Source organism: Gobius niger (assembly GCF_951799975.1).
Source record: "Gobius niger genome assembly, chromosome: 2".
Lineage (NCBI taxonomy): Eukaryota > Metazoa > Chordata > Actinopteri > Gobiiformes > Gobiidae > Gobius > Gobius niger.
In genome coordinates, this window is record NC_136853.1 from 32,227,859 (window position 1) to 32,240,808 (window position 12,950).

The window sequence follows — 12,950 nt, forward strand, 5'->3', positions numbered from 1 at the left end:
AATAAAACTTGAAACAAATTGAGTACAGCCTACACAAAGACAAACACAAGGACAGACCTGCCCCTATTTAGTCAGATGTTTGTTGGAGACACAGTTAAATGGGAAGCACATGGGAGTGACAAATCAAATTTAATAAATAAAAATTAAAAAAACGGGATTTAGTTTCACATGCATACAATGTTCAAAACGTTAACTGTTTTTTGCAACAAACAAGTCCCATTTTTTCAGCCACATCCCATAGAGTTTGTTTTTCAGATTAGCAGGCAGTGAGCTGTACCTGTGAGGTGGAAAAACATAAACTTTAGTGAGTGAAGACAAATGGAATTAAGTTAAACAGTCTCTTCTTTTAAACACTTCTTGAGCTCATTGGTCGTTTGTCTGGTGAAAGTAGATTGCACTGATAAAGAAAATGATGACTTGGCAATACATTACCTAATTGAGTTGGAGGCCAGTTCTTTTAAAGTTCCCAGGTTTGCTTTGAGCCCGCCTATGCCGACAAATGCTTGGTAGAAGTCATATGAAAGGCCTGAGGTCCCAAACAGTGATGGGTCATCTGAGCTGATGACCAGTGGATGGCCCTCAGACATCAAGACAACTGCAGGATGGTTTCTAAGGTCTGACACCAGCTTCAGCACCTACAGGAATGTAAAGAATAAAGAACCAAAACCTGATATTTTATACGTGTAATTTAAGTAAGGGAAAATGCATAACGAAGTGTCCATTATCAGAAATAACTGGATGACACGGAGGCATGAACCGTCTGACGCAAAGGACCAGTTATTCTGATAATGGACACCTCGGAGTGCAATATCCCGCTTATACCATGGTCCTGCCAAACTGTTCATTGGGGCCTGTTTGCATATTTTTTGTTGAGTTCTGTTGAGTTATATAACTTTTTGATCAGTTTTACCTGAAAGTAGTCCCAGCTGAGTTGTTTATCGTTACTATGGAAACAGTTAAGGGGGAAAACTATTTTGAAAAAATCTAAACTTTCTCTAATTATTCAGAAACTACTTTAACAAATACTGAATTATGAATATAGTTTTCTACTAAATAAAAATACAAAGACATGGGGAGGAGCAAAGTGGTTCAACAGCCCATAAATACATTAAAAAAACTGAGACTGCGCAACATGTAGCATCATGTTAGCATTGGGCTAATGCTAACGGTTAGCTAGCGCTAGCTACAACTGCCGCTTTTTCACTTCTACAGAACAATCTGCTGTGATATCCATATAGACCCGATTTACACTTGACTTTACTTATGTGTGATAAATACGTTCATATTCCACCAGAAAATGGCTAAAAAGAGTGAAAAAATGTGTTTCCCAAAAGATTCTATTTTCCCCCTCGGCGAGGCCACGCCCCCCTCTATGACGAGATGCCGTCTGCCAGGCCAGGTGTATATTATCACTTTTTTAATCTCTGTTTTGTTTTGTTTGTTTTGTTTGTCATATATATTGACCTCCTTTTGTTGATTTTTTTACCGTGAGTTTGTCTGGTTCTGTTTGTTACAGTAATGTGTTAGTCAATTTATGTTGAAAGGCCTCGTGCCATCATCTCTGGCTGTTTTAAAATAAAAAACAAACAAAAAAACATTATCACTTTTTAATGGACACCTTCCAGCCAATCAGAATCGAGTATTCACCCAGACCATGGTATAATATTGCATAACTCTAATACAATGGCAACATTTCTAACTGAACATAAGCCCAATAATAAAGGATATGCCTCACCTGGTTGGAAATGGGACATAATTCAACAGCTATGTTTCCTTTACGGGACAGTTCTTTGGCCAGAGGGTGATGAGCTAAAGCATAGCCATGACCAATACGTGATGTGTTGAACAAAAGAGCATCCAGGATGTTTTGGTCAACATCTGATCCTTCGTCATCTGTGTATAAAACATGCAACACTATGATGAAACTACACTGACTCCTGAGTACCACCAGTGTTTTCTGCACCAGATTGGAAACTACAATAATAAATCACACTTCGATCAAAAAATAGCTGATTTGCTGCGCACCCGTCTCTCCGGCGTGGAAGAAAAAAGGCAGCGTGGCACCGAGTTGAGCAGGCAGAGAAAGAGCCTCTCTAAAAAACCACAGCGTCTTTCCATCGTCCTCTCTACCCACCTTTACAGAAACAATATGTCAATAAAAATGTGAACACATGTTTGGAACATAAAATGCACAGAATCTCACTATGTCAAAGCCGGCTACCACATCTGGAAAGTCCTTCTGCAGTTGAATAGCTTCTTTGACCGCAGCTTTGACCTCAGATACTCCCAAAGCCCTGGGAACACAAAGACCCTGGTAAATTATGTCATTGTAGTATTTAGAAGTGTATATACATCATGTGACAAAATGTAACAAACGAGATATAGGTTCATAAAATGACCTAACTTTTCCCCGTGATAATTCTTGTGGTATTTGTTTGACTGAACACCACAAAATCAGCGAATGGTTATAATTCGCTGTAACCATTTTCTGTCTCATGAAAGAGGTAATTGAATCAAACATATTAAATTATATTAACTTAATTTGCTTTTCCTTTGCAGAATGTTCAATTCAATAACACAAATACTTTGACCGATAGTCACTGCAGTCAACAATAGTACCCTGATACCTGTGGGTGGAAATTATTATTCGAGCTCCGAGAAAATCCGGGTAATCTTGCACAAACTTTTGTGTCACTTCATGAAAAGTCTTTAGCGTCAACACTCTGTCATGAATGGTGCCATCCAGTTCATATGTCTGCAATCAAAAATTTAGTTAAATGTTGATGAAGTTAAATTTAAATTGAGCAAATATTGTACTGCAATTACAACCCACAATATGTACATTAAAAAGATCGTTAAAAACCCACACCCTTGAGAGGCCGCTGCGCAGCTCCAGGTACATAATGTTGTCATGGTAAAGCTCCTGTAAGCCTTTATAGATATAGTCCTTTAGCACGGGAGCATGGGAAATCAGCCCCGCAGCAACAATGAAGGCTTTCTCAAATTTCTCCCACACTATGTCCTGAGTTGGGTATTCACTTTCAGGAGATTCAGTGAACAGTGTGAGATGCTGCATTAAGCTGGAAACAAAATAAAAAAATAAGCCTTGACTTATGCGATCAACCTCTTAGCCTGAACCGAGAACATTTTCTTCAGTTTGGCCCAATTCTAAAAGCTTCTCGACTGGAGAGCAACAATGTAACGCCGCATTTGAAAGCTAAGTCCTACAAAACGTATCCTATCTTTGTTCTTGTTGTGTTTTTGTCCGTTCTTGTTGCTTTTATTATCCTTTCTTGTTGCTTTTTGTCGTAGTTTTGACATATGTTTGTGCCTTTTTGTTGCTCTTTACTTTTTTGTTGTATTTTTGTCGCTTTTTTGATGATTTGTTTGCTGTGTTTTCATCCTCAGCTATGTCTCGTTTTTGTCGCTCTTGAGTAAAGCCAAATTGCATAAAATGTGCTCAGTTCAGGTGGGGGTTAAGAGGTTAAAATACATGGCATTATCATTATCAACAGGTTACATTGATCGTAACCAGTCCCTACATTAACTGTTTGGGAGTAGGGAATTACACGCTAAAAAGCACATCAAGTATAATCCCGACTCTCTATTCATTCTGCTTATAGAGAATATTGCCACCTGTAATCAAATCCTGTGGGGTCTCCTAATCTGGCTCTGAGAGTCTCCAGCAGCTGCCAGTAGAAACAATCCCATCTGGGGAAAGGCTGTCGATTGGAGAAAAGGAAGCGAACAGAGTTGTCCCATGTGAAGCAGATGTAACAGTGAGGTCTGTAGGTGACATTTTTCACCAGCCACTCCACACTGACCATTGATGTGCTGTGGATGTGAAGGGCGGCACCTGTTCAAACACAAGACAAGGCACAATTAGGCTCAGAATTATTCATTCCCCAAACGGATTTGATTTTTCTGTTTTTAGGTAGGGTATCTATTCTGGCTGTTCCTGACACAAATAAGTAATCGAATGTTTATCTTTCTGTCCCATTTTAAATGTGTGTCTCAGGCAGTGTTGGGCAAGTTACTTTAAAATATTAGTGATTATAGCTTTAAAAATGTAATATGTTTATTCCTGTTTCAAAAATGTAGCTGAGTTACACTACTTTGAGTTACTTATGGCAAAATATAAACTGAAAATAGTAATAATGCCACCGAGCAAAAGTGCAGCCAGAGATTTCCTTTTCCTCCTCTTTCCCCCATTCTCTCGCATTTTGTTTTGATGACATTAATTACAGACTTCAGATCTTATTCACCAGTGTCCAACTTGATTTGTTATGTTGCATTTTTTATTATTTATTAGTCTGGCATTTTTTCGTATATACATTTAAATGCACTTGTAACTCAAGTCACTTGAATTGTAATGACTAATACATTCCTGTATTTTGGTTAAAGCCACACTGCGTAGGATTTTACACAATAAATAAAATTGAAATACAAGCATTTATTTTGAGACAGATATTTTCATCACCTCATAAAAATGTACAAACATGTGCTTTTGCTGTGAGCGGTTCACCTCTCCTAAAATATGACTAACTTTACCAGGAGTGGGTACGTCTCCAGCTCGTCTCCATGGAGATGTGACTAAAGTCAGACTTCTTTGAGATTTGAAAAGGTTCTCATCCAAATCCATTCTTTGATTACCCATGGCAGTAATAGCATTTCTGTGTTGAGCTGGTCAGTAGGAGCATGTTTTGTACAGATGGCAACAGTATAGTCCAAAATGTTACGCAGTGTGCCTTTAAGTAATGTATTATATTCCTTAGTTACTGAAAAAAGGTAATATATTTTTGTAACTCGTTACTTTTGTAATACGTTACCCGGCCCCAACACTGGCCTCAAGTCACAGTACACAAAGATGACATGAATAATTTGTCAAAGGCTACATGACCTCCATACATCACCTTTGGGCATCTTCTGTAATAGTTTATAAACAGGGCTTTTTTCAATAAGAGGCTTTGCTTTGAAAAAGTGCAAAGCGGGTGGAAACTGCGCAGCTGACATCTCCTGCAGCTTCAGCTTGCGCAGATGTGAGTCCAGTTTTTGCTCGGCCACTGTCAGAGTCACCCTGCCCCCTGTCTGCTGGGAGGCCTCATCACGCAGAAGCTGGTCCCTCTTGGCAGGGTCCGGCATCCCAGAAGTGACTCTCACTAGCCATAGCAGGGAGACACAGGAGACCACAGCCCACCTCAGCCACCACGACATGTCCAGGTGAAGATCAGGAAAGTGCAGCACTGCTCATGGTCTCTGGTCACCTAAAGACTCTAGGAATGAAAACAAAAACAAAAAACAAAAAGGCAAATTATAATGCTCTCTCACTAGGACAAAACTTTTTCTACTTGCAGCTGATTAAAGGATGAAAAGTAGAGCCTAATGATTTTATTAATGGGGGGGTATTATGCAAAATGGACTTTTTCAAGCTTTACATCATGTTATTATGTCACTCCCTCATTAAAAACATGCCTGAAGTGTTGCCTTGGCACATTCACGTATTTTTGAGTAATCTGTAAAAAACTCTGATGGCAGCCATTTTAGGGATAGGTTTGCCTGAGTCCTCCTAGGAACGCCCCCACCTCCTGGAGACGCCTCCGAGCTTTCATCACCAGCCGAGTAACCAACCACTGCTCCTCAGCAGAACCGCCTCCCCACTGATGCCACAGACAGCGTGTGGAGGGGGCGTGTCGGAAAGGGTCAGAGGTTCTTAAAGAGACAGAGGCCTATTTCAAGACATTCACTACAGCCATTTTGAGAGAGCAATTTTATACAAGGCAATTATTTTAATTTACTGCATTTACAGACCAACAGAAGGTTTGGTCATCATTGTAGTGTGATATAGACTGGTGCTATGTGACTGAAAAAAGCATAATACCCCCTCTTTAAAAAATTAATATATGTATAATAATAATTTAGAAACAGACTATGGACTATTTGCAGCAATAGACAGAAGTATTTAGTAATAATAATAGACCTATACTAAAGAAAACTACTACATTAAAAATAGTTACAATTCTAGCATTAATAAGACAAATGTAAAAAGAATAGACACCGAAACAAATCTAAATAACTACTACCTTAAAAACGTGTTGAGTAAAAGCACAGCCTTAAATAGAAAATTATACATTCAATAAAATCAAACTAACATTTATCATATACAGTGGTACTTTCACCAGAGCACTAACAAACTGTCTCAGTGGTAAACCCGACAGTGACAGCTTCATGAAGGCTCTGTAAGGTTTCTTTGAGATGTTTGCGATGGCAGTAAAATTGAGTTACCAAGTCTATTCATACCACAGGAACAGGGCACATAACTCCTTAAATTCAACACAGAAAAGATGGGAAATACGGGAAATACTCACAAGTATACACGAATTGCAGTGTCCGACCTCCTATCTCGTATCCTGCTGCTTCTACAATGATTTCACCAGAGCCGGTCAGCGAAATGTTATTGAGTAACAGCGTAATTGGGGCATTTTTGTCTGACCATGTGATAAACTAATGAATGGGGCATGAATGGCTGGGCTGAGACTCTAAACAATAAGGACAATAAGGACACAGCTGCAGGAACAAGATCGTTTATTCTGTAATTCATTATTGTGTACTTTTCCACGTGACGTTTTAAGAGACACTGTCAAAAAACAAAACACAACCACACACATATATATAATTTAATCTGGAAGCTTCATATCCTCATATACATACAGTGTTCTCTCTGGAATGATATCAACGTATTTAGGATGTGTACTATCTTTTATCGTTTGGTTTCTAGGGTCCGGATACTTTTTCCTTATGCAGGGTGTGTCTGGAAAGTCTGTTTGTCACAAAGACTAAAATTCAATTAGAGAGCAACTGCACAACTGCATGCCAATTGTTAACTCGTCCCTGACTGAAGAGTGTAAACAGAGACCCTCGAAGAGGAGCAGAAACGTAAACCAGTTTTTACAACTGCGCACAAACCATGGTGCATCTGTTAATAGCAGCCATGTCCCATAATTCACACACAATACAGTAATACATCACACAACACAATGCACCGTAGAGCTCATAATCATTTCACAGACAAAAAAAAAATGGATATGACAAAATAAAAAAGGTCTCGTACAATAAAGCAGATGCTCTCAATCCATAAACTTGCGATTTGGATTGGCACCGAAGAGCGCCACTCGAATTCCAGGCATCATCTGCAAAACAGGTTTTGTAAATACACAAATATAATATATATTATTGAATACAAAAATATTAGACTGATACGTCCATCCCCCAAAAAACACAATACGGCGTTTTTCCCCCCCTGACAACTCCTCATTACTGCCGCTCGCAGATTTGCATCTTGTTACTAGTTTTAGGCAAACTTTCAAGCATCTTTTTGGACATTACATTTAGCAGTCCTGACTATACCTGCTGAGCCATGAGATCCAGTCTGCTCTCCAGTGTATTGGCCACTTTGATCTTCCCGTCCCCGTTATAAAGCTCAATGCCTCCAGAGCTGCAATAAAGAAACAACAAATAAAATATGAACTGTTCAAAATAGTCACATATTGGTTGAATAAATGCAAAGGACTTCCGCTTACATATCTGGGGAGAGGTAATTATCCTGATCGATGCGCACTTCCAGATTAGTTTTTACTGCAGCTTTATAAATAGGAATATTCTTCTGGATTGATGCCTAAAATAGGAGGGACGTTAAATTGCTGAACCATTTTCAAATTCATGAAATTCACAAAACACATGCATACCTGTACGGCTTGCACGTCTTGCTTACGGCAGCGAATTGTGACTTTTGTTTCCAAAAGTTGATACAACCCCTAATGATGAAAAGGGTTGTATAAGTAAAGATATAATAAAAAAAAAAAGACAAAACCTTTTCATAAAATTGAACCAACCTGTAGAATCAAGCCGTCCAACAGCGCGGGATACCTGGATGAATCCTTTGCGACGTTTGAAAGCCTCTGACGAGCTTCATTCAACATTTCCTAAAACACATGTAAAAACAGCATTAGCGTTTTGTAGAATAATACAACTGGGTCTTTTGTTGAACCGTGCTTAGTCCTTACTGAAATCATGTCGTCCCGGGCCTTCAGTACCTTCAGTCTTGCCTGGTTCATGAGGTTAGACATTTGTCTGCAAAATAAAGTATGTTTGTTTGAGGTTGATGAAACTACGACAGTCAGTTTTTCCCTCAGCGTTGTTTCCTTTTCCTTGTTTCCACATGACTCACATTTTCTTCTGCTGCTCAATCTGCTTCTCCTTCTTCTCATAGTACTCCATTATCTTCAACCGCTGAGTTTGAACCAGTCGCCCTTTCTCAATGTTGAACTCTTCTTCAGCCTATAAAAAATACAAAATACTGATAATTAAAAAATAAAATCTATTGTTTTTTTACTGTTACGAAAAGCTTTTTTTCTACATTAAATTAAAAGATATGGTAACAGGAATATATGGAATGACGTGTTCAATTTAATAAACACAAAAGGGGAGAAGCCATTTATTTTGTCTTTATTTTAAATCTTTTTTGATTTTACCTTGGCATCAATCTCTTCTGCTTTCTCATTGGCCTCTTGTTCAATAAAAGCCATCATGTGCTTGATCTGGTGGAAAAAATTACAAAAATAACGTTGATTTAAAAGAACACAAGAAGAAAAAATATGACAAAGCCTATTGAGGAGGTTCTACATAGGATGTTCACGAAACAGTCTCTGGACATGAAACAATTTGGCCTAAGAGGAGAAGAACTAGAAATTGTGTCCTAAGTTTGCCCATTGATTCCACATTAAGATTTAAAAAACATGTGAAAGATATTTCTAATACAGTGACATTTTACCTGTGGAATGTTTAAAAACTCATCAATTTATAACATTTGGGCCAAAATGTTGTACATTCAATGACCTAGTCACATATTAGAATTTGAACTTTCTGTTTTATCGAGTTTGGAAAAAGCTCCATTTGTGGAATTATTTACCAACAGAACTTGGATAAATCACATCTTCACATTATTTCAAAATGTCTTTGTATAATTATTTAAAATGTCAGTGTCACTAGCTGTTTCTTAATGTTCAAACAATGATGAATTGAAGTTGTAACTTTTCTTATTCTCCTATTGTTAATATTTTTATAATAATATTGATTATTAAAAAGTGAGGGCAGTCTGAGGAGGGGGCGGTGATGGATAGAGCTGGTGGATCTGTACATCGTTCAACAAAGCTATCATTGAAATAAATTGGGAATAATTTTAAATATTGAATATTGTATTACAAGTTTGTCATTAACTGGTGTAAAACAAACTCAAATAAATAGAATCGCTCTATAATAAATACTTAGAAAGGTTGTAGTAATATTTTACCAAAACATCATCTATTGCGTCTAGGGAATAAAACATTTTAAATATGCATGTTTTGTTTTCCCACGCCGGACCTCTTTAAACCAAAGACTCACAGTAGTGCCAGGACACAGGCCTCCTCTAGAGGTGGTGTGAGCCTTTGGACAAAATGTCTGTGGAGGCCAGGGAGTTACCAAAGTCTCTCCATTTAAACACAATTTAAAAGTCAACTCAAAGTGTGCTTTAAAGCAAACCAGTCCTGTGACCATTAAGTGACTCCTTTTTTCTTGTACTTTACGAACTTCTGTCACATTGTTGTATTTTCTGTTCTTCTTTTATCTGCCTAAAAGGGACTACAGATGTAAATATAATCCTATAATGCTATAATCCAGCATGTTAGCGTCTGTTTTGTTGTTTCAATGTAGATGTTCATTAATGTGCATTGTCCCCGTCAAATAAATAAATACACAAATACCTTAGAGTGAAGTTGTTACACAATCTTATACACAGTCATGAATACATAGCCAGTGAGAGGATTTAAGTTCATAAATACATCCAAATCACACTAGTTTAGTTATGTATTATTCCTAACAGTTCCTCTTTTGGCCAGAACATGTATTATCATGTGATCAGGCTGGAGATGTAACACTGCAGAAAGCATTTTCCATTAATAATACTGTAATAATACAGATTTTTTTTTCTGTAACAGGCATAGCGCAAAGGTATGTTTTCTAATGGCTTATTCAGTATTCAGTTATACGAGTTATGGACAATTTTGTCGTTAGCATGTTGCTATGTCAATGTCACTTCCTTTTTATAACTCGAACGAGACATCAAATGCATGTTTTCTGTCTCTATATACAAAATGTGTCAAATCGTGTACAAATAAAACTGAACAACGTCGTCTTGAAGATTAAATGGCTTTGTACCTGCTTCTGGACGTCGGCATCGCTGAGCGCCATGGTTGCAGCTGTCAAATACCCTTCTGGGCCTGAGGACGAAAAGGGAAAACTACGACAAGGAGAAACAAGGGATGTGGTTATGCGAAGCTGTGGCAAATACCTTTGATTTGAGCAAAAGCAATAGAAGTAAATGTATAAATATGTACCTTTAAATCACCCGTGGATGTGAATGAATTAATCGCTGCAGTCGTGACTCGTAAAGATGTCGACTGAGGATCAGCTGATTCAAGATATCACGTGATGTTTACTTCCGGTCATGCACCCAATCATGTGTCACAGCGAGACAGTTACGCACGGCTACGCACACGTCCGCTCCATGGAGAGTGAAAAACCCACTCTTATAGAAACCTGCGTTAAAGATCTACATGATGCACCTTTAAAGCAAACGTCATGTTTTAACCTATATGTTAAAGAGGAGTTAACGTTATGCATGTTTATTGGTTTCCTTTAGAATTTTGTTGTTGTGCACAGACACTAGGTGGAACTAGAGCTGCATAAAAAACAACTCGACGAGGTGAGAGAAAGCGAGAGAGAGAGAGAGAGAGAGAGAGAGAGAGAGAGAGAGAGAGAGAGAGAGAGAGAGAGAGAGTGCGCAGAGGGAGACTTGTTCATTTTGGATTATTTTGACCAGCATATCTATAAATTGTGTTCTCCTTCATTCTCCTTGGCATTTTCCCCCCACATTTAACCAAACATCAATGTTCTCTCTACCTTGAAGACTCAGGTATGAATGATCCTTGTTTTATGTTGTTTTCTTTCACAGTGCCCACTGCCTGCTAAGGGTGGTCAGTAAGAAATGCCTTTTTAAATAATGGTCCTGCTTTGGTGAGTTGTAAAAACAAAGAAACAAATAAAGGACAACAAAGTGCTGTTTTTCCACAAGTTAACCCTTCCCAATTTGACATTCAGTTTGACCTTCAAATAACAATGTGTAAAATGTAGTATTTTCTCCTTCATACACAGTTAGACACAAGAACGTTTTGTTAGTCAAATTGCTAATGAAGTTTGGATTTCTTAATCGATAAAGCAAAGGATCACAATAAGAAGTCAGAGGGGACAAAGGCACAACTATGTGCCTGGTGTGACTGATCAAATCAATGCTTTGAATTAAGTTTTTTACATACAAGTTACTTACAAGAATTTTCATAACAAAAATCTCTCACTCCTCTTCCCTATGTCACATGCAACGTTCCACTCCTTTAAACAGATGGGAATGTGCATAGTTACTAAAGATAGTATGCAGGCCAGTGCTATAATAAGGAACAGCTTTTTCCAGGCTTAAAACTTCCTGATGTCACTCAAGCACAGACATCAAATAAAAAAATAAACATGTTTTACATTAATACTTGGTTAGAAAACCTTTATTTTACTACTATGCTGTTAGTTGGATATTATGCGGTTCTACTTACAACTGAATGTACATCCTGTTTATCTGAATGATTATTCCTTTAATACTATTTATTATCCGTTGACCTGTAGAGATACAAATGATTGATTTGTGATCAATCTTTTACAGAATTCATTCTGGAGGGAAGGCCAGTGGAGCCCAGCGGGGGGACAGGTGATGGTGAAGAGGGCCCCTCTTTAACTCCTCTGCCCCTAACCAATACAGACAGGACCGAACCATGGCAAAGCGAGAGCCTACTGGCCTCTTCCTGGTCGACCATTAGCAATGCAGACCTGGGGGACATTCACAGTCTGGGCAGCAATGGCAGTGCCACTCAGGCTGTGGATGAGAACGACTCCTCCAGCTCTGACCCAGAGCCTCTGGAGCAGGTTGAGGTAAAGGGGTTTGGGACAGACACTGAAATGAGTGAGTTCATTAGTGTGAAAGATGAAGATATTGAAGCTCCACAAGCGCAGGAGCTTTTAGTGTCATCAGAAGAGCCACACACTGAAACAGAGCCAACAGAGTTTATGCAAGTGGTCCCCCCGATGGCACTGCCTCCTTTACCTATTCTAAAGCTGGACCCTCCATCCAACACCTCCACACCTGTCCTCTCCACAGACACCGAGGAGCTCCCGTCCACACTGGGCCTTCAACCTCCATCCATCCTCGGACCAGTGAATGTTCCCCAAGTGAACACAGCTGCTGCACAGAAACATTCAGTCCAGGCCTCATCAGAGACAGACCATAAACCAGTCAAAAGTCAGACTTCCACTGAACTGTCTGTGCTGCTCTGCGAAGGTGCTGCCCTTGTCACTGTTTTAGGCGTATTGGCCTATGGAGCTGTGGTCTATTGTAGAAAATAGGCTCACACTAAATACCCAATAAAATCTATTTCAAATCAATTATATGTTCACTGAGCCCGTGTGTGTTAAACAATAGAAGCTACTTTGCCTCTTCTTTCTGGCATTTCAATGTTTCAGGTTGAAGAAATAACATCTCAAACCTTTACGCTAAAATGAAATAATATAATATAGACAATCCAGTAGATGTCAAAATAAAACGATATGATTAGGGTGTTGCAAAAGAAAACACTTACAATAATAAAATGAAAACTTCCATTGTACTCATTAACAGTGGATTGATTGTAATAGACAGTACAAAATCTGGTGGTAAGATATATAATAGTCTTGTTGTCTGGATTTGCGGTTAACGCTACATTCTCTGTAATAGACTAATTGTCCATCCATGACTTCACACTTCTTGATTTTCACTGAGT

The 12,950-nt window shown here is 38.6% G+C and overlaps 2 protein-coding genes and 1 long non-coding RNA gene across 3 annotated transcripts; 1 reads left to right on the forward strand and 2 right to left on the reverse strand.

The window, feature by feature from the left end:
• Nucleotides 1-189: 189 nt before the first annotated feature.
• On the reverse strand, nt 190-5,216 carry ada2b (adenosine deaminase 2b; the record flags this gene model as incomplete). The annotated part of the gene is made up of 9 exons (XM_079582498.1): nt 4,914-5,216; nt 3,637-3,856; nt 2,870-3,080; nt 2,628-2,755; nt 2,204-2,294; nt 2,026-2,134; nt 1,736-1,893; nt 433-635; nt 190-277 (listed from the first exon to the last, which is right to left on the reverse strand). The coding sequence occupies exons 1-9, from the start codon at nt 5,212-5,214 to the stop codon at nt 190-192; spliced, it is 1,509 nt and encodes a 502-aa protein (XP_079438624.1). The 5' UTR covers nt 5,215-5,216.
• A 1,349-nt stretch (nt 5,217-6,565) lies between these two features.
• atp6v1e1b (ATPase H+ transporting V1 subunit E1b) lies at nt 6,566-10,546 on the reverse strand. The gene is made up of 10 exons (XM_079582823.1): nt 10,431-10,546; nt 10,252-10,333; nt 8,529-8,594; nt 8,225-8,334; nt 8,061-8,127; nt 7,890-7,979; nt 7,743-7,811; nt 7,578-7,672; nt 7,405-7,492; nt 6,566-7,187 (listed from the first exon to the last, which is right to left on the reverse strand). Exons 2-10 carry the CDS (start codon nt 10,282-10,284, stop codon nt 7,125-7,127), a joined length of 681 nt encoding a protein of 226 aa, XP_079438949.1. The 5' UTR covers nt 10,285-10,333; nt 10,431-10,546; the 3' UTR covers nt 6,566-7,124.
• A 310-nt stretch (nt 10,547-10,856) lies between these two features.
• LOC306959307 lies at nt 10,857-12,576 on the forward strand. Its single transcript, XR_013792611.1, has 2 exons — nt 10,857-11,008; nt 11,801-12,576. It is a non-coding gene; the product is annotated as an uncharacterized lncRNA (long non-coding RNA).
• The last annotated feature ends 374 nt before the right edge of the window (nt 12,577-12,950 follow it).